The sequence below is a fragment of the Culex quinquefasciatus genome, chromosome 1 (assembly GCF_015732765.1).
Source record: "Culex quinquefasciatus strain JHB chromosome 1, VPISU_Cqui_1.0_pri_paternal, whole genome shotgun sequence".
Classification (NCBI taxonomy): domain Eukaryota; kingdom Metazoa; phylum Arthropoda; class Insecta; order Diptera; family Culicidae; genus Culex; species Culex quinquefasciatus.
The window spans coordinates 24,753,126-24,777,866 of record NC_051861.1 but is presented as its reverse complement, the minus strand read 5'-3'; the positions used below and the strand labels follow the sequence as shown (position 1 = coordinate 24,777,866).

General features: G+C 46.7%; 1 protein-coding gene across 1 annotated transcript in view; it reads left to right on the top strand.

Moving 5' to 3' along the window:
- LOC6031627 (transcriptional activator cubitus interruptus) overlaps positions 1-24,741 on the top strand; it is a 71,710-nt gene that overhangs the window by 39,823 nt on the left and 7,146 nt on the right. The window contains 1 exon segment of the mRNA XM_038256789.1: positions 21,226-21,662. Coding sequence (XP_038112717.1) covers positions 21,226-21,662 — 437 coding nt within the window.

Below are 24,741 nucleotides of genomic sequence, written 5' to 3'. Positions count from 1 at the left end.
ATAGAACACAACGCTTTCCGCAGCAGCAACCACCAATCGCTCGCCTCACACCTCCTAACGATCCTGTCAATCAACCGCAACCGGCTGCCGTCGCGCTCCGCCGCGGTTCGCTGCGATCGATTGATCGATCAATCGATCACCCCATGTCAATCCGAGTTCTCCTTCCCGATCGATCGCTCTTTCTTTCGCCTGATCACGCTGGTGATCGTGATCCGCTAATGAGCCGCAATCATCGCCGGACCAGCCCCAAACTCTAGCGGGGACGGCGGCTGCGGAAACGGCTCAATCCTTGGTGCGGTGTGTGGGATTCAATCGACTCTAGGTTTCGCGCCATATCGGACTAGTAATCGATCAATTAGGTTCACATTTAGCCAGCAATTACTCGCTGTGTGGGGCAGGCCGGCGATCGTTGCGTGCGTGATCATGCAAACGTCTCGGGCAGGTCGTACCGTCCACTTGGAAATGGTCCACAAGATCATCACCCTGGAAAGGGATGCTACTGTTTGCGGTGTGCCTCATCGGCCATACGTTCGACAATCTGCCAAATAACGGAGCTTACCCATCGTGTGCCTCATCGACCAAACCTTCCGTTCCGCCAAAGAAAAATCATCCGGTGGGACCCTCGGGCGAACCCATGTAAATAATAAAAGCAAATAAATATATTAACTCTAAAGTCTCTCTCGCGGGCCGCGATCGATGATCTTGCGCGCTCGTTGGCCACCACCGGGCCGGTGTCGACCGTGGTCGCGTCGCGCCGATATCACTCCATTAAAGCCTCCTTCTCGCCGTCCTCCTCCTCGCAGGGACGACCTGCTCCGCGGCCACTCTCTTATGGCACAAGTTGACCAGCATCGCGAAACAAACGTGTGATATTGCAGTTTGTGCTTCGCGATCGCGCGCCAGGCCCAGAAGGGAAACCCACTGCAGAATTATCTGATTTATTATTATTGCGATTTATATGATCATTTTCATTTATTTATTTATTTAGTTTTATTCGCTCCGTTTTCTTTCGTTACGTCTCCTCCAGGCACTCGTACCGAGGACCGAGTTGCTTTTATTTCTGCACTGTGGGTACTGTGGAGACCTCCCTGCCCGTCACCCTACCGCGCCAATGTATTATTTATTTGTAACTTAATTGAATTTAATAAAATGTCCAGACCGCCGGACACGGCGCGATGCCTTCGCGAGCGACTTCTGTCAGCCGATCGAAATCTTCGGGCCCCATTGTGTGACACGATTTGACATTTGACGTTTGTCGGGGTTGTGTGTCAAACGGCGGCCATATTTGAGGCGGCGCGGACAACAATGTCGTCAAATGTCGCGCACAGCACATGGTTGGGCGTGAAATTTACGACCTGCGGATCCGGCTCGGTTACGCCGCGCCGCGGAAATGGCGCTGAACCGCAAGAACAAAGAATCAATTCTGCGGCACATTCTCCGGAGGACTGTCTCGTGCCCTCGATCTTCCTACTTATCCCGAGGCTTTCTTGGATCAGAGTTTCACGTCTGACGTGACATTTTAAGCTTATTAAATGGAAATGATACTATCAGAAATCGGATGACATTCGGAGCTGAGCTCCATCCGGAGCGGGCGCGCGCGCTCGCTTGGCCACATAAACATTTATTTTAATCCGGCGTCGAAGGAAGAAAGAAATCGCAAACGCGGGGTCGAAGACACTCCGCGCTCCATTAACGATCGCGGACCTGTTGTAGTGGTGCACAGTGCACATACTGCTGCAGACCAACAGAACTGGAGCACTGGGCTTGTTGCTGAACAACAAGGGGAAACGAGGGATTCGGAAATGAATAAATTAATGAAATCATGCCCAGAACATGCCAAAGGCATTGAAAGATTAATATACTGCCGGTGTGCTGGACTGGAGCGGCGAAACGGCGAACAAATGGAATCGTGAAGTCGAATCACTTCAATGAGCATTCACACGACCAGCCGCCGGCCAAGCGCCATAAAGTCGACTGTCAAAGTGACAGATGGCGCGGCGCTCGATAATCGATGGAGCGAGTGTCTAGTGACAGTTGTCACCATTTGACAGCTTCTATTCCCGTTGCACCCATGAACGTCCTCTGCACTACCATCAATGGAAGATCGATCCGTCAAACTTTCCGATCCTTTGCATTTTGCATGTATCAACTCTTTCCATTGTTAGTCAAACCACTAGGTTAATGATCTTGAAAATTATAGCTGCTGCTACCGAATGGATTCAAGTGATCCTACTGCTACCGAATAATCAACACCAGAAGCGTTCATCCGGCCCAAAAGACCGGTAGCACTTCAGAAGCAACATTTTGAGCAGAAGCACTCTCGTGACGGCAGCGGCAGCACCTGCTCACTTATCGGCTCTCTGCCTCGAGACTTCGCTCAAGAGTCTCGCTAGAGCTCACTTATCAGCGTGCGCTCGTTCTCCTCACTAGCAGCAGCAAAAAAAAAAAACGCGACTTCATTAGAGGCAATTACTGCCAGTTTTCCCTTGCGCTCCAGAAAATTGATGATTTTCCTCCCGATTTTCCCAGAGTTGTCAACGGGCGCGCGGGTGCGACTGCGTGTATGTTTACGTTTCCGGCTTTGCAAGGGAACAACCGATCGCTGGCTCGTTGATTGCTGCTCTGCTCTGCTCCGTCTTCCGTCTCAAGATTTAATCGATCGCTGACGACGACAACGTCGTCGTCCACGGGAGTTTCTCCCTGCGCACGGGAAACGGGAGACATATTTTCAGATTAGGCTTGTCTTCTTCGCGGTGTGTTGTCTTCGTGCCGCTTCGCGGCAGTTTGTTGTTACGCACGTTGTTTACAAACACACAGCTCGGACACCACCTCCTCACGTTTGTTTACGTGGCGCTGCTGCTGCACCATTAGTGAGGTTATGTGTGATGTACTGCTGCTGCTGCTGCCTCGTTTAGCTTTTTCGGAACTCTACTCGAATAGATTACTCAAACATTATCCAATTTTAGCCTGCTGCGATGCGCCGTTTGTTTGTTGTTTGCCTGTGGCCTGAACGATGATGATGCACCGATGAACCTTTCCGTTTGTGACAAGTGCACACGTTGACAGGCGGGGAAAGTTTTGCCTTTTAAAATTCATTACCACATGTTTTGCGGCGGAGGGGGAAGTCGTTTGTCAGCGCCGGAAGTTGTTCTCTTTCGAGCACCTGAGTTGTTCACAATGCAACAATTACTTACGACTATCTTGAAAAACCGCAACAAAAATATTTTCAATTTGACAATGACGCCATATAGAGGCAAGCTCGAACAAAAGCGATTTTTTTTCCTGGTCTCACTTTGGTTTCCCATTTGTTGCCTGTTTTGCCCGTTCGCTGCTGACCGTGTACGCCACAGTGGTATAACGTCAAAAAAGCCTCGTATAATGTTTGTAAACAGTATACAGTACAACTACCGTAAGTCGGTTCGTTTTTTCTTGAATATTTTTGCAGCATAATTTTATTATGAATGTAAAGAGGAATAGCATGTAATTTCATCATGCACGTGATGTTGGCTTACAACAGTTGGGCGTTCAACAATAGCTGTAAATTGGCAAGAGAACTGGTTCCCCAGTGGACGGCTTTCTGTGCATTGTTTTCCTCCTGAAAAGAAATCTGTCCACCGGTGGACCGATTCCTCTTGCAAAATACAGCCAAAAAATCCGTCAAACAGTGGCCAAATAAAAAAAAATCCGGCTAGCCAACGTTGTCAAGAGAAACTGATCTTTCCCAAAATTTCCGTGTGTGTGTGTGTGTGTGTGTGTGTGTGTGTGTGTGTGTGTGTGTGTGTGTGTGTGTGTGTGTGTGTGTGTGTGTGTGTGTGTGTGTGTGTGTGTGTGTGTGTGTGTGTGTGTGTGTGTGTGTGTGTGTGTGTGTGTGTGTGTGTGTGTGTGTGTGGTCCAATCCAAAACCCGCTAACCGGTAGCGAAATTATGGGAAAATATAATTTGTATCAGACTTTGTATATTCCGAATGCTGATACAACTTATCTCAGTCCCGGGTATTAGGTGGTGATAGCCCTCGCGCTGCTTCCAACGACCCATTTCAGAATGGCAGAGATCCTAGCGGCCAAATTCCGAGGTCGTTGGGCATTGTTCGGCCCCGCCTTAACATAGAAGCAAGCACCAGACGGATCCTTGATCTATCCTAAGACTCCCAATCCCTTCAGGCAAATCAGGGATCAGAGCGTATTTAATATGAGAAGAATACAACATGTTTTATAACCTTCAGATGACCGACTGGTTAGAGTCCCAGACCATCAATCCGAAGGTGTGAGTTCGAATCCCACCTGATTCTGTTTCGTTTTTGTTCATATTCAAAGTTCCAATTCCTGATTCCAAATTTAAAAGGTACCGACCGGGATTTGAACCCTGAACCTTTTGCTTGTGAGGCAGAAGCCATAACCATTAAACCACGGAGCCGGTCTTTCCCAAAATTGCCGGATATTATTTTAAAAGTTTGCTTGAGAACGGCAAAGTTTCCAGTCCCCAAAGTGATTGTTTTTTCGCCTGTTAGCTGTCAAACAAAGGTGTACAAATTAAGGTCATCAGATTTTTTGCCAATATGTTTAATCAGTATATCAATAACTACTTCGACATGTTAACGAATGGTAAAACGTTACTTAATCTACCGTATGGTGGTTGATGCATTCCTCTCGATAGGATTCGAATTGATGACCTTTGGATTGTGAGTCCAACTGCCTACCAGCGACTCCACCGAGGAAGGACCCATGGACGACTCCTACACCTGGACTAAGCTAACGATCTAGATTAGGTCTGAACCAATGTTCACTTCCCCATCCGACGGGTAAGACAAATCTTGACTAGAAAAAAGCCACCGGGTCTGACTGGGGCTGAAGCCAGGCCAACTGGACATCTGTTGAGTAACACCGAAACACTTATTTTATGGAAAGATAAGAAAAACTTGTAACACGCATTATCCCTCCCAAAGAATTTTAGAAATTTTAATTTATAAACATACGTAATTTTTCATATCAATTACCGCCAACCCTATTTGAGGAGACTGTTTACTTATTTACACAATGTATGCAACTCGTTTACGCTAGGGAATAAGTTGAAAACAAAAATAAACCAGTAGTAACGGTCAATTCAAAAATTATGCCGCTTATTCAAAATCAGATTAGTGCGCGTGACCTGTAGCGTGTGTTATACAACATTATCTTGTATAATATTCAAAGTTAACAGTGTAGTAACTTCAGGCATCCACGCTAGGTGGTGATACTGATGCGAACAAATTTCGGAACCATGTTTTGAATTGGACTTGGCTCCATATGATGACGCGTCCTTGAGCGAACCGTCAAACGAGTGCCTCATCGACCGAACGCGTTACACGACGACCGCAAACTGATCGAGCAGAGATCACGTAACAACCCGGCGTTTCTGTGGTTGCTACGATTAGCACCGTCTGCTCTTTTACACCCAGGGTTTTGTGGTTTCCAACTGGACGCCAACCGGCGTCGTTTTCCCTCCGAAATCGAGATTGGCTCATTAATTTTACAACCGCAAATTTAGGACCTTTTTTGTTTTGCTAACCCATTCGTCGCAGCCGATTTTAATGAGTGTAAATCAGCATGAACCGAGCGAGGAGTTCGGACCTTGGGTCGTTTAAAACCCGATAACTTATTTTCGCAACGCAACGGAATGCCGCTGCTCGTACACGGAGAGGGTCATAATAATTTCTGGAATGTAATTTTTATCGCCGGCCCTGATTGGAGGGGACACTCAATCGGACCTTAATTAAGGCGAAAGTTCGGCGGGATCCTCCGCTGACCGTTTCCGAGGTAATTACGGACTCCCCGGCCTGGAAGGACTCAATTTGGGCCAAGTCCGGGGGTAATTGCCACTTGTGAAAACGGACAGCCGGTTGACCTCTCTTTTTCTGGGGCTCGCTGCCGAAAGAATCGTGAGCAATCCAGCCTAATGATCTGTGGTTTGCCCTCGGGGCCACATCGGGTAAGCGCGTGTGAAGCCGCGCCGGCAGTGTTCGGCTTTTCGACACCGACTTTACGTTCCCGTTGATCACTTTCGGAAGAGAAAGAGTCCGCTTAGAACAACCGGCAGTGCGCGCGGCAAAGACAGTCACCCCGAAAAAATATATGTTTAAAAATTATAAATAAATTATAGCCTTTCATGCAGCTATAATATCATCTCATTTTCATCATCAATTACCTCCCATTCCCATTAATAATAATATATTCCAGCGTGTTGTGCTCTCGCTTCATCTCCCTCTCTCACATTCTCACATTGCTCCTTTCCATCCACTCTCTCACGCGCTCGGTAGCATCTCAACAGAGCTCATCTTCACGTGAGCACGGTTCTTCTCTTGAGCTCTCTCTCGCTTACGATCCTCCCAAACTTCAACGAGCTCGTCGGAAATCTGCGTTCGGCTTAATTTCCAACCGAAGATTCCGAAAATGAATACGCGAGTTCAATAAACACATTTTGGGACCTCGCCGTGTATGCAAATTTGAGCTGCGTCCGATCTGTCTGCCGCGACTGCCCGACCCGAGTAAGAATATTTGCGTTTGGACAAGTCGAGGCCCCAAATTGGGGGAAACATTACTGCTCGGGTCGCGCGAACCGCCGGAGCTGGAGAAACGGGAGAAAAATTAAGTTGTCAAGAAGTGGACGGAGAAAAAATGATCGTAAAAAATAAATTTTTATTCTCTGTCCGTGTTATTTGATTTTGGCGAGGGAAGGCCAATGCGATTTGGAGGCAGTGTTATCATCGAATGTGGCCTCATCGACCAAGCTGCCCATGTGATCTACAATTGATCCAGTTTATGAATTTAAAAAAAAAACTCTTATTGAAATTTCAATTATAACTTAATTGCAATTGAATTCGTGTAAAATATAAATTAGTTTCTTGTTTGGCACAGCTTATAGTCGTTTTTGAACATTCTTGCTCAAACTAAATCCACTTCAATGAATCATCTTTGCGGTAAACATTACCTGGTAGGCCTGGTCGCACGAATGTGTAACAATATTCCGAAAAATGTATTTAAAAATTAAAGAAAATCATATTTTTTTATTTGACTTACTCATATGCAATCCAAGTATATCCTCATCGACCAAATTAAGCCTTGATACATGTGAGCTAGGAAGTTGACAGCCTAGCTTTCATAACTCACTTCTCCGAACTTGGCCAATATCACGTGTCTTGCACCATAGATAACATACCAGCAAAAGAATCTTGCCACTACTGGAATGCACCCTGGACATACCATTCCCATGAACAAAACCAAAACAACGACGAACGGACCGTATCGAAAATCGTGTTGCACGATCGGACCCGTCTACAACGAAACAACAACCGGGAGAGAGAAAAAATGAACCTCTAATATTGTGGTACTTTACCGAAAACGAACTCCACACTGAACGAAAATAATATGAAATAAGCTCGATATCCAAAGCCACGGAAATGAAGGTAATTTATTGATCCCGCCGCCGCCGCCGCCGCGACCACGGATCGGTTGATCCTCCCACTCTCCTTGATCGCGATCGCCAAGACCGAACCCGTCGGAGCGTGATTGGAAAGCGATTAAATTGTTGGTTCACGATTTAATAACTTAATTTATGGACGCGCGCGGGATCCATCAGCGAGCGAGGGTCGTGGTGAACCCAGCAACCTTTGAACTTCCGTGTACGACCATTTCTGGCGACATCCAGATCTTCCCAAGAATCGATCATTTTCACCTATCGATCACTCAATCGCGGAAAGGGTACAGCTTTGATCGAGGCGGACAGGCTGCGAGCAGCCGGAGACTGTGTTAAGTGGATTATCTTGAGATGACCAATCGCGAGACTCGAGATGGGCCCAATCAGGCGGAATAACTGCCACGCAGCCATCACAGCTGAATAGAGCTGTTGGTTCACGGTAGGAAGACAGAAGGAAAAAAAAAAACGATCGTCAAGACCTGAAACCTCCGGGAACGTCCAACTCTCGGGCAACGCTCGCTTGGGGATCACCGGGCGCAAATGGGAAACACACAGCAAGATTGATTGTGGCATGCCCGGGAAAAATGCGATAAAAAGTGGGGAACCGCTTGTGAAGGGAGAGACCCTCTTGATCGATCGTCTCGAATAGTTGGAATAACGTATGCCAAATTAATAATTTATTGATCGTTTACTCTGTGGCAGGGCTGGGGACTTGATTGCGCGCGCTCTCCAAGTTGGAACCCGTGGCGGCCACAATCGGGCCGGGATCTTATGATCGAGGGCAGCACGGGTAGCAGCTGACGATGGGAGAGCGAAATGAGGTGAAAATCAGCCTACAAACGTGATCTAACCTCAATTTGGAAGCCACTGCTGTCAACTTTTGACAGCTTCCCTAACTGGGGGCAGTCCGCTGGATCTGAGATCGTCGGGCAGGAAGCGCGATTGGGGCTGAACGAGCGTGTGACACTAGCGCCTAGTTGGTTTGTTTTGATCTGCTTGGTGCGTTTGGTCGATAAGGTAGTTTATGATTGCCTAATTAAAAGTACTGCGCTTGGACGATGAGGCATATAGTTTTTTTTTGACAACTGCCCTATCTCAGTTTTGTTGCAAACATGATCAGACTGGTTTGATATTTGGTCGATGAGGCAACTTGCATCCAGAAATTCTAGGGGAGTGACACTCAACTGAATCTGCATTTGATTCAATCAATCTTTGTTGATTTTGATTTCGGTTCCAGCTGTCAGTTGCACTTTAACTTCAACAAAAGTTGAAGTACTTGAAGCATGAATGAATCCCAGCTAAAATTGAGTAACAGCACTGCACAGGTTCGGCCACCTTATCGGAAACCATCTGTTTGGCGCTCGGAGCCCTCTCTTTTTAGGGGAGCCTCTAAATAATGGGCTAAATTCCAACGTACACAACACAAGTCAGAACCATTAACAAAAGGCACAACACTCGAAACAGATGAGCCCGTAAAGCTTCCCCACAAATTACATGCGGCGTGGCTTATAGCTGCTCGCAAGAGCGAGTGAGCGCGAGCACTTGTAAACAATCCTGTTTGCTCGCGCTCTCGCTCTCGCCCCTGCAGAAAGCAAAACATGTTTCGGAAACGGCGACGAACGCTCGGCGAGCGAGCGAGAGATGAATATCTCAATTTTCAATTCTCAACAACTTATTTAAATTGATTAACTCGTATATGTAAATTAAATTTATTCGAGAGCGCATTTATTATTTGAGTTTATTTCCTCGCACCTCCGCGCCGGTTGCCGCGCAGGTTAACGTTTTTGCACCCCCCTTCATCTTGGCCGGAGCTTAAGCTGATCTTCCCATCGCAGCGGACTCACACAGTGATCGCGCAAGAGCGGTTTATGCGTCGCTAACGCAACATGTCGCAGGCAAGTTTTGGCCGATTTTCTTGAGGGAGTCGACCGCAGTGCGCTCGGTCGTTCGCTCCCCACGGACTTTTAAACTCATTTAAAGGAATAAAATATCGCTCTGCCTTGTGTGGAGTCTGCAGAGTCGCTCACCTCACCGAAGAGAAGCAGATCAAGACGGTCTTATCGCGGAGTTGTGGAGACTTGTACAGGGACTACACCCACTGGTCCACATCTGCAAGTATTTGGAGGACATCCTCCGCGGGGGTTATTACCAGCAGACTGCGGTTGTAATTGCCCGGTCTTCGGGACGATCCTGACGCGAGCAGAGATTGGCCGTAATTGATATATTAGGGGCCGTGGCCGTGGTGGTGGCCAGCTGCTTAAATATTCATGGTGTTAATTAACCACACAAAACCGCGTAGTCAGCAGCTGAGCAGACGAACTTCAGGAGTTGAAGTAGCTGGTGAGCAGCACATCCGAGAGCACGAGAAGAAGAATGGACGGGAGATAAAATTTTGAACACAAATCTTCACTCACGACGATGACGGCGACGGCCACGACGACTTGGGTCTTCTGGGACTCCTCGCGGAGATTCGCGCGAGGTGGTGTTTCGGTCAATGAAGCGAAAATTGAACCGAAAGAGCGTGATGATGATGATGATGAGTGCGCGCAGATTAAATTACCTCCAACTCGCGCTGAAGAGCAGCGGGAGGGTGGTGAAGAGCCGGCTCATCGTTTTGTACTTGTAAGATCTTTTAATTTTCGCCTGCAAACCAGCGAGATACACACACACGAACACACTCTGTATGGAATAATTAACATAATTATTCAATCTAAAGTAAAGCTTGAAAAATTCCGCACCTCAACGCACCTCATTCATACACAAATTGGGCAGCCCCCTCGTAACTCTTGTGTTTTTATTTTCGGGGGTTTTGTTTGCTTCTCCGCTCCTCTCGACTATGGACGGACCGGTCTTCTTCCACAGCATTGGTGGGAGAGCGTGGGCCGTGGCTACCAGTTAGCCGAGCCGAGATGAGCCGGTAGCAATTATTCAGCTCTTTGGACTTTCTAATTGTTTGATTAATCGGCACTTTTCCGCGGCGAACAGCCGTAAAATAGTGTGTTTGTGGGATCACTACTTGAAAATTTTATATCAATTTATCAAAATTTCGAGCCCAGCGTGAAACTCGACAGATTGGTAGCAACACGCCTTATCGACGTAAGTGCTGTTGTCTTTTGGCTCTAGCTTATTTTCTTTCCGTTGCCAACAATGTTGATATTACGCCAGATCGAAGCGTTGGTAGCACAACTGGCAGTCTACTATAATTTAAGCCCTTACTAAATCCAACAATGCTTGTTCCGCTTCAGCTTCCTGTCTTTTAAGTCGATGCTATCAATAACAAACAATGTTGACATTCAGCGGTGGTAGCCCCTATTGGTAACCAGTTCGATTCCGCTTCCGCTTTCTGTCTTTTCAATTCGATGCTTTCAAGGACGGGCAGTGTTGCCATTCTACAAAATCGTTGGTAGCCCCAATTCGTAGCCATTTGATTTCAACGTGCTCATCAACTACAATCCTAGTGATTATCATTATTTTGCGCACTTGTCAGCTCGATGCGCCTCATCGACCCAACATCGCTCGTTTCGCACCAGCTTCCTGTCTTACAAACCGTCGGAGGCGCTAAATTACTCATTTCATGCACCAGCGCGCCCCTCTCCCACCGCTACCGAATCGGTTGCACTCGATTTAATAAAACAACAGTCTGGTCGTCGTCGTCGCCGTGTACTACACAATACAATGTGGCGAAAATGGCTCGTTTAGCCTTCATCCGCCTCTATTTTGCACCGCGCGCGCGCAAGGGGAGAGGTATTAATAACATGATACCGGGGCTAGAGAGTGGCACCCCCCCTCGGTAAAGGGGCTAATAATGGACTATTAAGAGCGCACCCAATTAGCCTCATACCGGTAATTTGCGGCAAACCAGGCGGCGACCACGCGGGACACGTGAAATGGGTCACGCACGCAATTATCGCACCACGCACTTAAAGCGCGATACCGCGAGGTGTCAAAAAAAAGCTTGCTAAAGCGGCCGTTATGGGGCGCTACTGGTTGCGACGGGGCGCTTTCAAATGTGATTTACGACACTCTTCATGAAGGTGATTAGATCATGGCGAATCGTGATGTCAGGACATAGACCCGCGAGTAGCACGTCTTTCCATTTTTAAAGGGGTGAGTCAAGAAAATCTACGCCGATCGTGTCTTGAAACAAGCGTCTATGAACGCACGTTTTTCTAAAAGGTCCCAACCACGCTGATAACCCCGACTTCTTATCACCGACAACGCTGCGCGAACGCTACGGCTAAGCTGCTATGGCAACGGGTTGTTGACAGGACGTGAATCAATAACTCGAGCGTCAGATTCTAACGCTACCGGAAGGGAAGCGTCAAATCCCGACGATGCTCTTTTTATTCCTCGAAATCGGAGTGACTCGGAGCAACGATTGGCTCCGTTTCCATTTCCCGTTTTCCGGGATCCAAATGCAAACAATTGCGGCTCAAATTGCACAACATTTGTTAAACGTCACGTTTCTACGATGTGACATAGACAAGTGGACGGAGGTTCGATAAAAAATAATTTGAATTGAAAAAAACCGTTAGTCGGCCCTGGATGTGAACGATGTAAACAGATCTGTAGCGCCCCTCGGCATTTGACATTTTTTAGAGATTAAAGCGAATTTGGTCGATAAGGTTAAACTACTAAACACACGAATCTGCACTTCCGCCCGAGGCTGCTCCTAATTTGTCTTTTTTGCTCCCATTCTGCGCAGGAACCTGTCGCGCAAATTATGCTTGCCAAAATTTATGTTTTCATTATTCACCTCGGCTTTCCGGCACTTCTCGGTAATCGACCCAGCTCATTTCTCGGGAATGTTTGTGTTCCCTCCTCAATTTCGGTTCGTTCCCGGTTTCCAGATATGCCCGATGGTTTCTCGCTTCTCGTAATTAGAATCCTCGGCCAATTCGACATTTGCGTGTTTACATACAGTTTTCTTGCGGTGGCTAAAGCCGCTGCCGGCCGCCAGGTTTCGCGTTGATGACGATTCGTGAAAATTGACGCGCAAATGAATGATCACTTGGCATGGCAGCAAATAACTTCCCTTCATCAACTCGCCACAGCCAGGCGGCCATTCGTCAACGGCGAGCTGCAGCTGTCAAACGGCCATAAACATCTTCATAAATATGAGACGCATAATTTATGCAATGTTTAATGAAAACGACCTCCGTTTACCTCTGAAGCTGCTGCTGCTGCTGCTGCGAAATAGAGCCATTAAAGCGAACATGCTCTCGAATTTCCTCATGATCGACAAAGTTGCACAAATGATCCGGCAGAGGTCCAACGGCCCACCAAAGGTCTCTCCTCGTGATCCAAGCATGCGTCGTGCTTTGTTTGGTTAAGTCCCTCAAAACGGTCTCTGGAGTTGATAAACTGCGCACTCCAAAAGTGCGTGCTCCGACGAAACGGAGGGAAAGCTAAATTTATAATAAACAACAAAACGATTCCCCACGATAATATCATGTATTATATTTTGCTCGTTTTGTGTTTGCTTCGATTTCGACGAGTGCACTGACTGCGCGAAACGTGCACCAAGCGAAGTAGGTCCTGAGATTTGTAAATCCCTGCACCGACCGAATGAGCAAAAGGTCGAACTGAGCCGAAATTGAACTATCAGGGCAGCAAACTTAGTTGAAAACAACAAAAAGATTCAACATTTTCGCTCAGTGGAGTTCGACCAGCTTATCCCAAGCACTCCGAAAATGAACTCATTCAAAGCCACCAGTCCCTTCGGGCGATTCTGGCCGGCTGGCGCAAAACCTAACCTCTTCCCCTGTGTTTTTGTTCCAATACTTTCCACACGAATTTGCAAGAAATATTGCGCTGAGCACGCTGGCACGAAAAAAAATACCTGTCCGTTTTGCGTTCCGACGGCATCGAACCCGAAAAGGATGCCATAATATCGGTGGAATGAAAAATAATAAAGTAATTACATATTTACCGCGAAGGTTTTGTTAACCTGAAGGTTGAACACCAGCGGACCATCGAGCGCGGTGTTCCAACGAAAGACCTCTTGTTTTGAAATCCGATGCCACAAAACGGCACGAACGAATGATGTACTGTGGTCAATTTTCTCGCTCCTTTTTCCCGGAGCAGCAGCAGCAATCAGCAAATAAAATTTATAGCAATCTGTAATTTCCACGGAAATCATCGCGCGCGATCACCTCTTCTTCAAATCGCGCGAACCCAGCTCATCATCGGTGGACCCCCCGGTTTGACAGTTCTCTCGTGCGCCACCTAGTGGCCCATTGTTTGCAACAAATTGCGCAAACTGTTGTAGCTGTCGCTGTTGTCACCGCTGCACAATTGCTGCAGCTGCTGGCGATGATTTATAAAGACGATTTGTTTGTTTACACCGAAAACAATTAGCTTGCTGTTGGGGTTACGAGGGGGACGGCGAGGGAGCGTCATTTTGCACGGCTCGCTTTGCTCGCGTCTTTCTCTTGGGGCGACTCTCGTCTAGTGTGCCTGGAATGCATGCTTGCTTTATTAATTTATTGTCTGCCCCCTAGGACTAGTGTGCACGTAACAGTAACAGGCCTTAGTTGGCCACGAACAAATGAGGGAAGGGTGTAGAAGGTCGAAGCTGGAACGAGGTAGCCTTGCATTGTCATTGTCTTGCACTTGACGTTTCGACACTTCTTGAAAACATGTTTGGCAACACTGCTTCGCTTGTATTGCTTCAGCGTTCCCAAATCCTGTTGGTCATCCTATTCCCATTTGGTCCACCCTGCTGCTGGTGTCGCATAAATTGTCATCGTCGCCTGTCTAGTCCTACAACGGCGGAGTGGAGTGCCATTCGTTGTGCATTCCGCAAAGTGCAGCGATAAATTGTCCGCGAATAGTGATGTCCTCGGCGTTGTCAACCGCGTAGTGCGTTCTCGTGTTCCGCGAGGTCGTGGACGTCTGCTTTCCAAGCCATTGTCACTGGCTCTAGGGCGAAGACGGTTATGCCTGAAATCTGCTGTAAGGCGAAGTCCAGTCACACACTTTGAACTACCCCTCGTTACGCGTTTTCCTGATATAACTGGCAACACGGATCTCCATCTGACGTTTGCCAGCCGATTCAAACGTCTTCGTCCACTTCCCATGATCTGCGACGTACTCCAGAGCTCGTTTGCACACAGATAATGGAGGCCCGCCGGAGCACGTGCCTTCCGCGCGCGGCGAAACAATGACGATAAGTAAAATGTAGTAACAAGTAAATTAAACACATTAACTAATAATATCACATAGAAGGCAAGTGAACGTTCCGGACGCTGCCAACGCCGTCGATGCGTCCCCGCCGAGTCGACTCTCGAGCTGCTCGAAGTCTGCACTGCGAAAAGGAAGAAGCAACGCGCAAGGGGGAAGCAATTTGTAAAACATACATACTAGGCGAAATCTCCTCCTCGCCGTGACTTTTTGCTTCGTTTTTGCACCTTTTTTCGCTTCTTTCTTCCGAGGTACCAGTACCAGCGTCTAGCAGAAGCCCTAACCTTGCGCGCGTTTGGTTCAACGAGGGGCATAATGAAACATGAATATATTTGTAACCGCCTGTTACGTATCTCCTCGGGAGACTGGGGCTTACCCCTTCTTGTGGAGGTTATTAATTATTTATAAAGTTTCCTTTTCTGTGCGAACACCCCTGCGGTCAGGGCGCGTTTGAAATTCACACCTCTGTCGCACCCCTGCGACTGAACGTCCCAAAATGGAACCATCGACCGTCGAAAGGTGACCGCCGTTTGACAGTTACAGGGGGCAGCTCGTCAACCGCGCACGCCGCCAATCACGCCCACTGCTGGAATTCGATCCCGCGACGACTTGATTTAAGCGGATTTCACGACCGAATGATCCCCGCTCGGAAACGCCTCCGGGTCGAAACCGAAAGCTCCTCGAGTGGGCAAAAAACTGCTTTTATGACATCTTTATCAGCTTGTTTTCGGTAGGATTCGTCGTTGTCGCTTCGCTCCTTTCGCCAAGCCGAGAGATCTCCCGACACGAATCCAATCGCGCCGGCACAATCGCATGTCATAAAACGCCTCACCACCAACGGCTCCCTCGAGCGGACTCCGATCCGAAACCAGCTTTAATTATAGAGAGTCGCTGGAAAAGAAGACATTATTTCATCATCGGGGACCGACCGAGTCAATCATCTTCTCCGTCAAGATCCTCGCACCAACCTCCTTCTTCACTTCCCACCCATCTTCGGCTTCCACAACGGCTCTGCGCTGCTGGGAGGATTCGCTCATTATTTACATTCTCATCAATCCACTTATCTTCATCTCCCTCTCTCTATCTCTCTCTCTCGCTGGACCGGACCCCGTCGATCGATGCCCGGAACCGCGATGTCCCCGGTCGTCCAACTTTTAACGGCAGGGATCCGATGGTGATCGCGGCGCGCGGTTCCATGTGATCCAATTATTTCCACCCGAGCTCTGCGCTGTCGCGCTGTCATGTTCTGTGGGAAACCTGCTCCGCGAGCTGGCGAGGAGCAGCAATCGAACAGGTTTAATCTGCGTGGAATCGGAAATCATGTCGCGATGCTAATGGATGCGACCGCGATTCGGGTGGTGACTCCTTCTTGCCTTGCCTGCCTGAGCGCTCTGGACATTCAGGTTAATTAGACGCGGCTTGGATTTGCGACTTCGATGTTTTTGCACAGCGGGGAACCAAGAATCACTTACCTTTACTAAGCTTTCACAATGCCTAGCGTGTTGTTGTTCTCTTCTCCGTCAACCAGACGCGTCACCCAGAACTGTCAAATTGCCTCATCGACCGAAGTGCACCGAGGGTGCGTGCAGCAGTTCCATTTTATCGTGGGGTGGCCCCAACTACGCGGCGGTGTCATTCTGCACAAAACCACAATAACAACCACCCAATCTGCACTGATTACCGGGCGGCAAAAGAGCAAAGGGCCCCCGACGATGAGTTCTCTGCTGCACGCGGCGCACCCTCGCAGTCTTCCAACCCTTCACAAGGTTCTGCCTTATCTCCCGATTCCCAGCGTTCCCTCTATTGTGCAAAGCCGCTTATTTTAAGCAAACAAGCGTTTCGCAACAACCAACTCAGACTAGCTGATAAAAGTCACGCACCGGACTGCAGTTCCCATTATGACGGTTCCTGCCGCCGCAGGTCTTCCTAACGAAGACCGACCCAGCCCAGCTTCCCAGACCCGACTCGGCTCGGAAGATAATGGCTTAATTTAGATATTTATGTGTTTTTTTTTCTGCACAGCCTCCTGCGCGTCTCACGCACACTCTCAGCCGAAGTTTGAAACAAGGGTGCCCAACGGCGTTGCAGTGAACTGCCACGAAGGAACGGAAGAAACGAACAAACGTGCACTGGCCAAATGTATAATTTCCGATTTAATCAGGACCCGAAAGGAGAACTGCTGGCATCTGCGCACTCTGAGTCAAATCTGCAAATTGACCAGCAGGTACTCATCGTTTTGGGTCCTGACTTTCCGGGAACTCATTAGACGAGCACAGGGCGCCATCTGCTCTATTCGCGTGAGTGACGAGTGCGCCATTAAAACATTCCGTAACAGCTTTTGACATAACAATTCAATCATTTCCTCCGCGCATACACAGATTGAGTCATCCTTATCTGGTCACGAGCGGACTCGGTTGTGTCGGTATTTGAGAGCCCATTCTCTCCGCGTTGAGCAAACAAAAACATTGATAAAGAGCGTAACCAATTGTCTCTCTTCCTCTCTTTACTCATTCTCTCCCCCGTGATCCTCTCACTGCTCGTTCTCAGAGGAGGAAAAAAACAAACGGACCTCTCACCGATCGGCCACCGGCTCTCGATCGCCAGTTTGCCCCGGAACGTCGTGGTCTCCTGTGTGTGTTTACTAGTGTATCCGATCGTGCGGCCGCGCGCGTCGCCTACTTTGTTTTGTTTGATTTTGTGATTGTTCTTTCGCCGTGTGAGAAGCGCGCGTTTGTGTGAGAGAATCACGAACTTCTTTCCCTCGAGGTGAGTGTTCTTCGGGGTGAAATTCTGGAATCGACGGAGCGCGCATCGAATTGTGGATTTTTCCCAATCTGATCAATCTCTGCAGCCACGAAACGGTCAGGCCTGACCTGGCAAAACAAAAGGAATTAAATTAAGACCCCTCGGCTTGCGGAGGCGTGATCGGGGTCCGCTGAATTGGTGGGCGTGGCCAAGTCCGATGGGGGCTTCAATTAAAAGCGATCAGCTGGAACGAGCGACGGGGAAAGAACACGCCGAAGCAGTGATTTTTATCACGCTCAATCGAACGCCTCTCGAGCCCCAGCACATCATGAAGTCATGGGCGCGCGCGATTATCTACACTCCGGCGACCGAGTCGAGGATCCCGAACGCGTCCTCACCTGCCCCGAAATCCTCGAGAGCAGAGAAGAACACATCTCGCGGAGGCTGAGCCCCACTGATCATAATTTTCTCGTTTTTATGCCTCGCAGCAAATTGTTTACTTTTCTCCTCGCCTTTGTTATTTTCTTCCCCTTATTTAATCTTCCTGTGTGGAGTAGTACCTGCAGTACCCGGCGATGTGCAACTCAATCCCGACCAGGGAGAACCCTTTCGGGCAAAACGATCTCTCCCCCTCCTTCTTCACCGCGTATTATTTCGCTTCTTTCTATTTATGAAATGTTATTTCTCAATTATTCGCGATCGCTTTTTATGCTCGGTGCGCTGCGCGCGGTCAGAAAGGAAAGGGTAGGAAAAACACAATCCCATCATAATAGATAATTTGCTTATCAAATAAAGCAATCATCCTTTCAGGGAAGAATGGACCAGCATTGCGCGCGGCCCTCATCGGATACATGATCCAGCACAGCACAGCTCGCGTGAACAAAGGATCTGCGATGTTACTTGGGCTGCCGTTGCTGAACAATACCGTCTAGATGCCGGAGTTCACGCGAATTTTCGTTCAAGTAAGGGAGGATCTTGTGGCGGGAGGACCACCCGATCGGTTTGCGGGACCAAAACATGAGGGTTTTCCGTAAAGAAACCCAGCGTGAAAGGAAATACCTGCTGCACGGTTTCGGATTTGGTTTTGTTTGCGTTGGAAATCCGGTGGAAAACGGTGGTCTGCAAGCAATTTTCGCCTGCTATTGTTCTCTCCTCAAATGGCCGGCACTCAGTCACTCACGAGCGCTGACAGTTGGGCAAACAATGGCAGTACACTCAACCCCCGGTGGTCGATCACTTTTTCTTTTGACACTTTTTATTTTGTAAACCGTTGTTTTGACAAAGTCAAACATAACAGTAATGAACTGTCACTTTTTACACGGGATTCACACTTACTATCAAACATTCGGTAGTAAGTGTGAGCTCTGTGTAAAGCGGGTGTTAAAGAGAAAAGTGATTCCGTTTGTTTGACAACAATAGGTATCAAACCATAAGGATTTCAGTGTATCCACTTTGACACCATTAAACTGTCACAGTGGCAACTGTCACTTCACACTGTTAATTGAAACTGCACAAGCTGTCATTATGTGCCAACCCACAGCAAAATGTGCGTGATTGAGCAATCCACTTCTGCGGAACACAATCAGCATAAATCACCATAAAGTGCCAACTCTGCCGAGCATGATGACCTGCCAAGGAGGTCTCAATTGATCACAACGACAACGCACTACATGGACCCGAGCGTGTTTTCATTTGTGGCGGCCCCCAACAAGAATGTTAAACGATTGCGATCATCGACGCGCAGCAAGGCAGAGCAATTTTCGACATTTTAATATTTCATCCCCGGCGATCAGATAATAACATATTGTTTCTTAGCTTGCCTTCGCCTGCGAATCGGCAAACAACGCATATTCAAATCAGCCTTTTCACCGCAGCGCAGCGCAGACCAGAATTCCTGGGAATTGTCTTCGACGACGACGACGACGCGGCTTGGCTTTCAATTGAAATGATAGAGATCAAACACAACGCGCTCGCGCAAAGTTTGTCGAACATAAACGAAAGCGAACTCTACTTCGGCTAACAGAGTCATCAATTGAGAGTTAACCAAGTCTTGGAATTGTCCCGACGAGGTTACGCCGTGGACAAAATGTCACGGGAAAGATTGTGACGTGCGGCCCCCGAATATCTCGTCTAGTCAAATATTGACGACTTGTCCGCGGCGATCACCGGTAATTGAACGGATCAATATTTGACCAGCAACCAACTCTGCTGTATCAACAAATTGGATTAAAAGTAAATATCTCAAGCGCCTAATCCCGCGAGGGATCAAGCGGCCTACGATCGTCCATCATCTGCCGCGATCGTATCGCGTCGACATCGCGGTGGCAGCAAGAAGAGTTGGCGCTCCAGAAACTATACTATGTCTTCATCGTCCACACAAAATCGTGTTTACTTATGGCCGCGGGGATCTAAAACTGTATAAATATATGCGCTATAATAACAGCGATATTAGCAAAACAAACAGATTGTAAATACAGCGAGCGAGAGAGATCGAGGGGCAGCGATGATAGATTCATAAGCTTAGTGACTACTACGACGACGATGGCATGTGTTCAGCTGGAAGATCGACGACGACGGTGATGCACCACCAGCGAACCGATCTTGATTAGTACCCGGGTGTGAATTGGTTGGCATCTCCGGCATTTCCGAGAAGTCAAGCCAGTTGGAACGAGATTCGGAACCCGAACGTGCTAAGTAATTGCCCAAGTAGCGCGTCCTAATTGCCCTTTTTCGGATAGGTTTGGTCGGTAAGGCGATTGACAGCTCCAGCGATCAAACAGCGCTGCCAGATTACCAAACTTATTCAAATTTCGTCCAAATATCTGTCAATGCACTTTCCCATAACTTTGTTTACATTTTTTCGACTCTCCCCGCAAACGTCACACCACACAAAATTGCTGCCGGATCTTTTCCGTAGCCTAGTTATTTTGGATGTGCATTTGGTCGATGAGGCAGTAGGTGACAACTACTGTTCTAAATGCACCTTCTACACGCATTGGCGATCACGTTCCTACATCAATCGACCTGTAAAGGCTACAAAAGGCCGAACAATGCGCGTACATGTTTGTTTACAACGGTTACTAAAACAAACTAATCCAGATCCAGCACGCTCCGTCCGCGCCGGACTCCAGCACCAATTGTTAATTAATTTTCCCCTCCTACTCTCTTTGATCTAGTGCGGGTTCGGTCCAGGTCCCGCACTGCGCAGGGCTGCCAGTTGATTGAAATATCGATTCGGCCACTTCCGCCGACCAAGTTTTAGTTGCCTTTTCGGCTCAGGCTTTAATCTTGCCGTTGATCCCGCACCTGGAGAGTGATCCCAACCACAAACGTGCACCAACAACGTCAAGCTTTGAAGTCTAAACACGCGTGTAAACATTTGATCTTGCAACGGGTTGCGGAACTTTGATCGCCCTCGCTCTACGCGCGACGCGGTCGTTTTAGTACAACTGTACTAAAAAAAGGGTAGCCAAAGGAACGGCCTGCTTTTTACCCTCATCCAGCGCGCAAAAACTAATTTCTGCGCGCAAACGAGCGTTAACGGACCGTCGAAGGTCTGTGAGGGGTAAAAAGGTCGTTCCCCATCCGAGACGAAAAAGTCATCAAAGGATTATTTATTGGTTTGGGTATCGAGTTACGCGCTCGCTCTAAAACACTTTTAACACGCGGTCCTCCCGGGGTTAGCGAACAAGAAGCTCCTGATTAGCATATCTGCGCCTTGGTCCCCGAGACCCAATCTGGCCTTCGATCAAGCGAATCTCGCTCGCCCTCTCTCTCTCTCGGCCAGTATGTGAGTAACATAATATTTTAATTTGACTTTTTTTGCCTTCCTTCTCCTCTTTCCAGACTGAGTAACAATGCAAATTTCGCAGAGTTGCAACTTTTGAGCGCCCGTCGAGCCGCCGTGGCCGCTGCCGTGGCCAGCGCAGAGGCCGCCGCCGTTGCCGCCGGTACAGTATTACCTCACCACCACCAGCCGCCAGCCCCAGCGCTGGCCGTCCCCACAACGACGGTTTCCCCACCCGCAACCTCCGGGGCGTCCAGCAGCCCCGGGGGCCCCGAAGAGCCCCGGGTAGCGGCCGGACTGGGTCACTCTAGCCCGGGCCTGCCCACGACCAACGGTGGTCCCGGCAGTCCGCCGGGCGGGCAGCAGTCGTCTGCGGGACAGACGACGCTGCCCTCGGTGCCGGTGCCCCATCCGGGAGACTTCCACCCGGCGTACAGGATACCCGGCTACATGGAGCATCTCTACTCGCTGCAGCATGCGTCGGCGTCGTTGCATGGTAAGTCGCGCCGCTTGGTTGTTTACTGATCCAATTTCTGGCGTTCGCCAAATGCCGTTGTTTTGACTACATGGTCGTCAATTGAGGAGCTGGGCACGTTTGAGCCAGCATCAGCGAAATTGAAGATCTGAACTACTGTTATTGAAGCGTTGGTCAGCAGAAATCTGCGATTTCAGGTCAACTTGAAACGACAACTGTTCAGACAAAACGATATATAAAACGAAAAAATAATCCTATCTACGGCGGGAATTGAACCTGTACATTTGCGTTGCACTGCATAAATAGATAACTTCTTAAGAAAATTGCATATAGTCTAAAAATTTTAATCCGTATACATCAATTAAATTTTCTGAAACGGATGTAAATCTACGAAAAGCCGACTTTAAGAAATTTACTTCAAACGCACTGTATTTTCACGTATACATAACTGTTAAGTATGGTGGCCACCAGATTTCGGTTACGAAGTTCCCGATTCTCTCCCGAGACCACCCTAATTCTAATGTTAAGAAATCGCCCATAATTTTTTAATTTTAAATTCTGCTTTAAAAATTAAAAAAAAAAGATAAATAACAACAAATAAATAACAAATCGTATAAATTCCGAGAATTCTCAATTTCCTTCAATTTTTTTTTGTTTTTTTTTTTACTTGTGTGTTTTGATGGGAATTCTAGAAACGGAATAAGATTGAAAAAATGCCCTTTTTCTGTTTTTCACACGGGAACGAAATTGCGCAAAATATTCATGTTTTTTATGTTTACATTTTTCTGAAAATTTATATTTTGAGTTACAACACAAACATTATTTGGCAGTTAACAACGTAATTTTCTGAAAACGTCAATCTTTTTTTTTTGTTCTAAATTTGTCTTATAAAGAAACAAATTTAAAACAAAAAAACATATTGCATATAAAGTGCTTTTTTGCCAGTAGAAATCATAGTGAAGCTGTAGCTTTAAATTTTTTTTAAATGTACCATTTGACCATTTGAAAATTATGATCTCCGATTCTGCTCAAATTTGGCAGAGCTGTTGAGACTATCAAAACATGCAAAAATCCCGAACTTCATCCAAATCGGACCGCCCCCTCTATTTTTGTACCCTCCCAAAAAATCGACCTTTTGGCGATTTTGAGCGAAACCCCTATCTTCCAACGGCGATAACTCAGGAACCACAAATCTTAGAGGGTCGGTCTTAGACTCAATTTTGAAGGAAAGGACGTAGAATCCATTTCCGTGATCAAAATTTAGATTAAAATTTTTTTTCTACCTGTATTGCGCAATTGAAAACTTTAAATGGCCGTATCTCAAAACAGCCCTATTTATTTTTTAAATTTGACCTCACCATCGTATTCCCCGGCCAATTTTACATAAGAATCACTTATCGACAGAAAGGAATATGTTTCGTTCCAGAGATATTGAATTTTAAAGTTTTGAGTATTTGAGATTACCTACATCAGCTACACTCGCCGCATCTGCTAGAAGCACTTGGGCGCGCTGATCAATAACTGCTACCTGGTGTTCTGTAAGATGAATTATTTTTATAATTTTATACGATTTTGAGCTAATCAATACCTCGAACAATCTATTTTTTGTTGAGGGATATTTATTGGGTAATTTTTAATGTACTGTTTTCCTGATCTCAGTGTCATTGAACCATATTAAGTTAAAATTTTAACTTTTAGTATTTATTTGCAAATGCTAAAGAGTTTTTACAATACAATTTTCGAAAATTTATCTATTATTTTTATATTTTTCCTAATTCCTCATTTCTTCCCACTTTATCAAATTATGTCTTTTATTTCTTCTTTTATTTGAAGCGAGAACAAATGTAGAGCTGGCTGTAGTAGATGAAATAATTCTCATGGGTTCTAGAGCTTTTGCCACGTGCGGTAGCGAAATAGTGCCATTCAGCAAAAACCCCAAAATCTGCATTACGGTTTGAAAGATTGATCATATTAAACCGATTTTTTATATTGTGTGCCAGTTTCATCTGAATAATTGATGATTTTTTTCAATTCTGGTACATTTTTCTGGTACAGCTGTATCGTTTTCCAAGATTTCGAAATGATTGACAAACAAAAAAAAAGATTATTGTTCGGACGGTATCGAAATAAACACAACTGAATTTCATCTTCATCATGTTATAAATCAGATTGATCTTTGTGATTTTCTAACATTTTTCAGTTATATACTTTCCAGAAATCCTCCTCCTTAATCATGCTTCACGAGAGTTTTATTCATGTTAATTCATAATTTTTAACACGATAATGTATCGTAAACTTTTTCTTTAGTGTTACTTACAAGAAGCAAAGCGTTAGCATTTTTTTCTAATGGATTGGTTATCATTTAATAATTATTTATGTTTGCAAATAATACTTTTTTAAAATCGCTAGTAACTTTGCACGATCGAGTTTTCGGTATGTTCGACATAGTTATAGAGAAATTCCAATGAGAATCTCAATGAGAAAATTGTGTTTTTCATACATTTTTCCGATTTTTTCCATGCAAACTTCACCTTTGAGTATCAATGGATTTGGTCATAATGGCCCAGAATCGTAAAATAGCTCGGAACAATATTTGGTTAGTAGAACGAGGTTTTGAAAAGGTCCAATATACCAAATTTTCAGTTTTTGCTTTTTGGGTGTTTTTTAATATCCCTGACTCAAGGCGGTTTCAAAAACACTCAAAAAGCAAAAACTGGAAAATTTGCTTTATTGGACCTTTCAAAAAAAAAACTCCCGAGTTTGCCGGAGAGAACCGGTTTGGTACAGGAGCGCCACATTTTGGCATTGTCAAACGTCAAATTTCAAACCTTGCTGCGAGATTTGAAGTTGCTCAAGAGCAAGTTTTCCCCCAGATTATTAACTTCTCAAGATGTTCAAACAAAAGCCTTCATTTCTTTTCAAATTGTCGTGCATTTTCGTCCCAAATGATTTTGCATTTGCATTTGGACAGTAGCCAAACAATACAATTAGGTTTTACAGCGTGACGTCACGAGCGCACACGCACACACATTTTTACAGAGACACACGTGCAAAAAATGTATACAGTGCAGCCAAGCTGTCAAATTTCTAACCTCAAAAC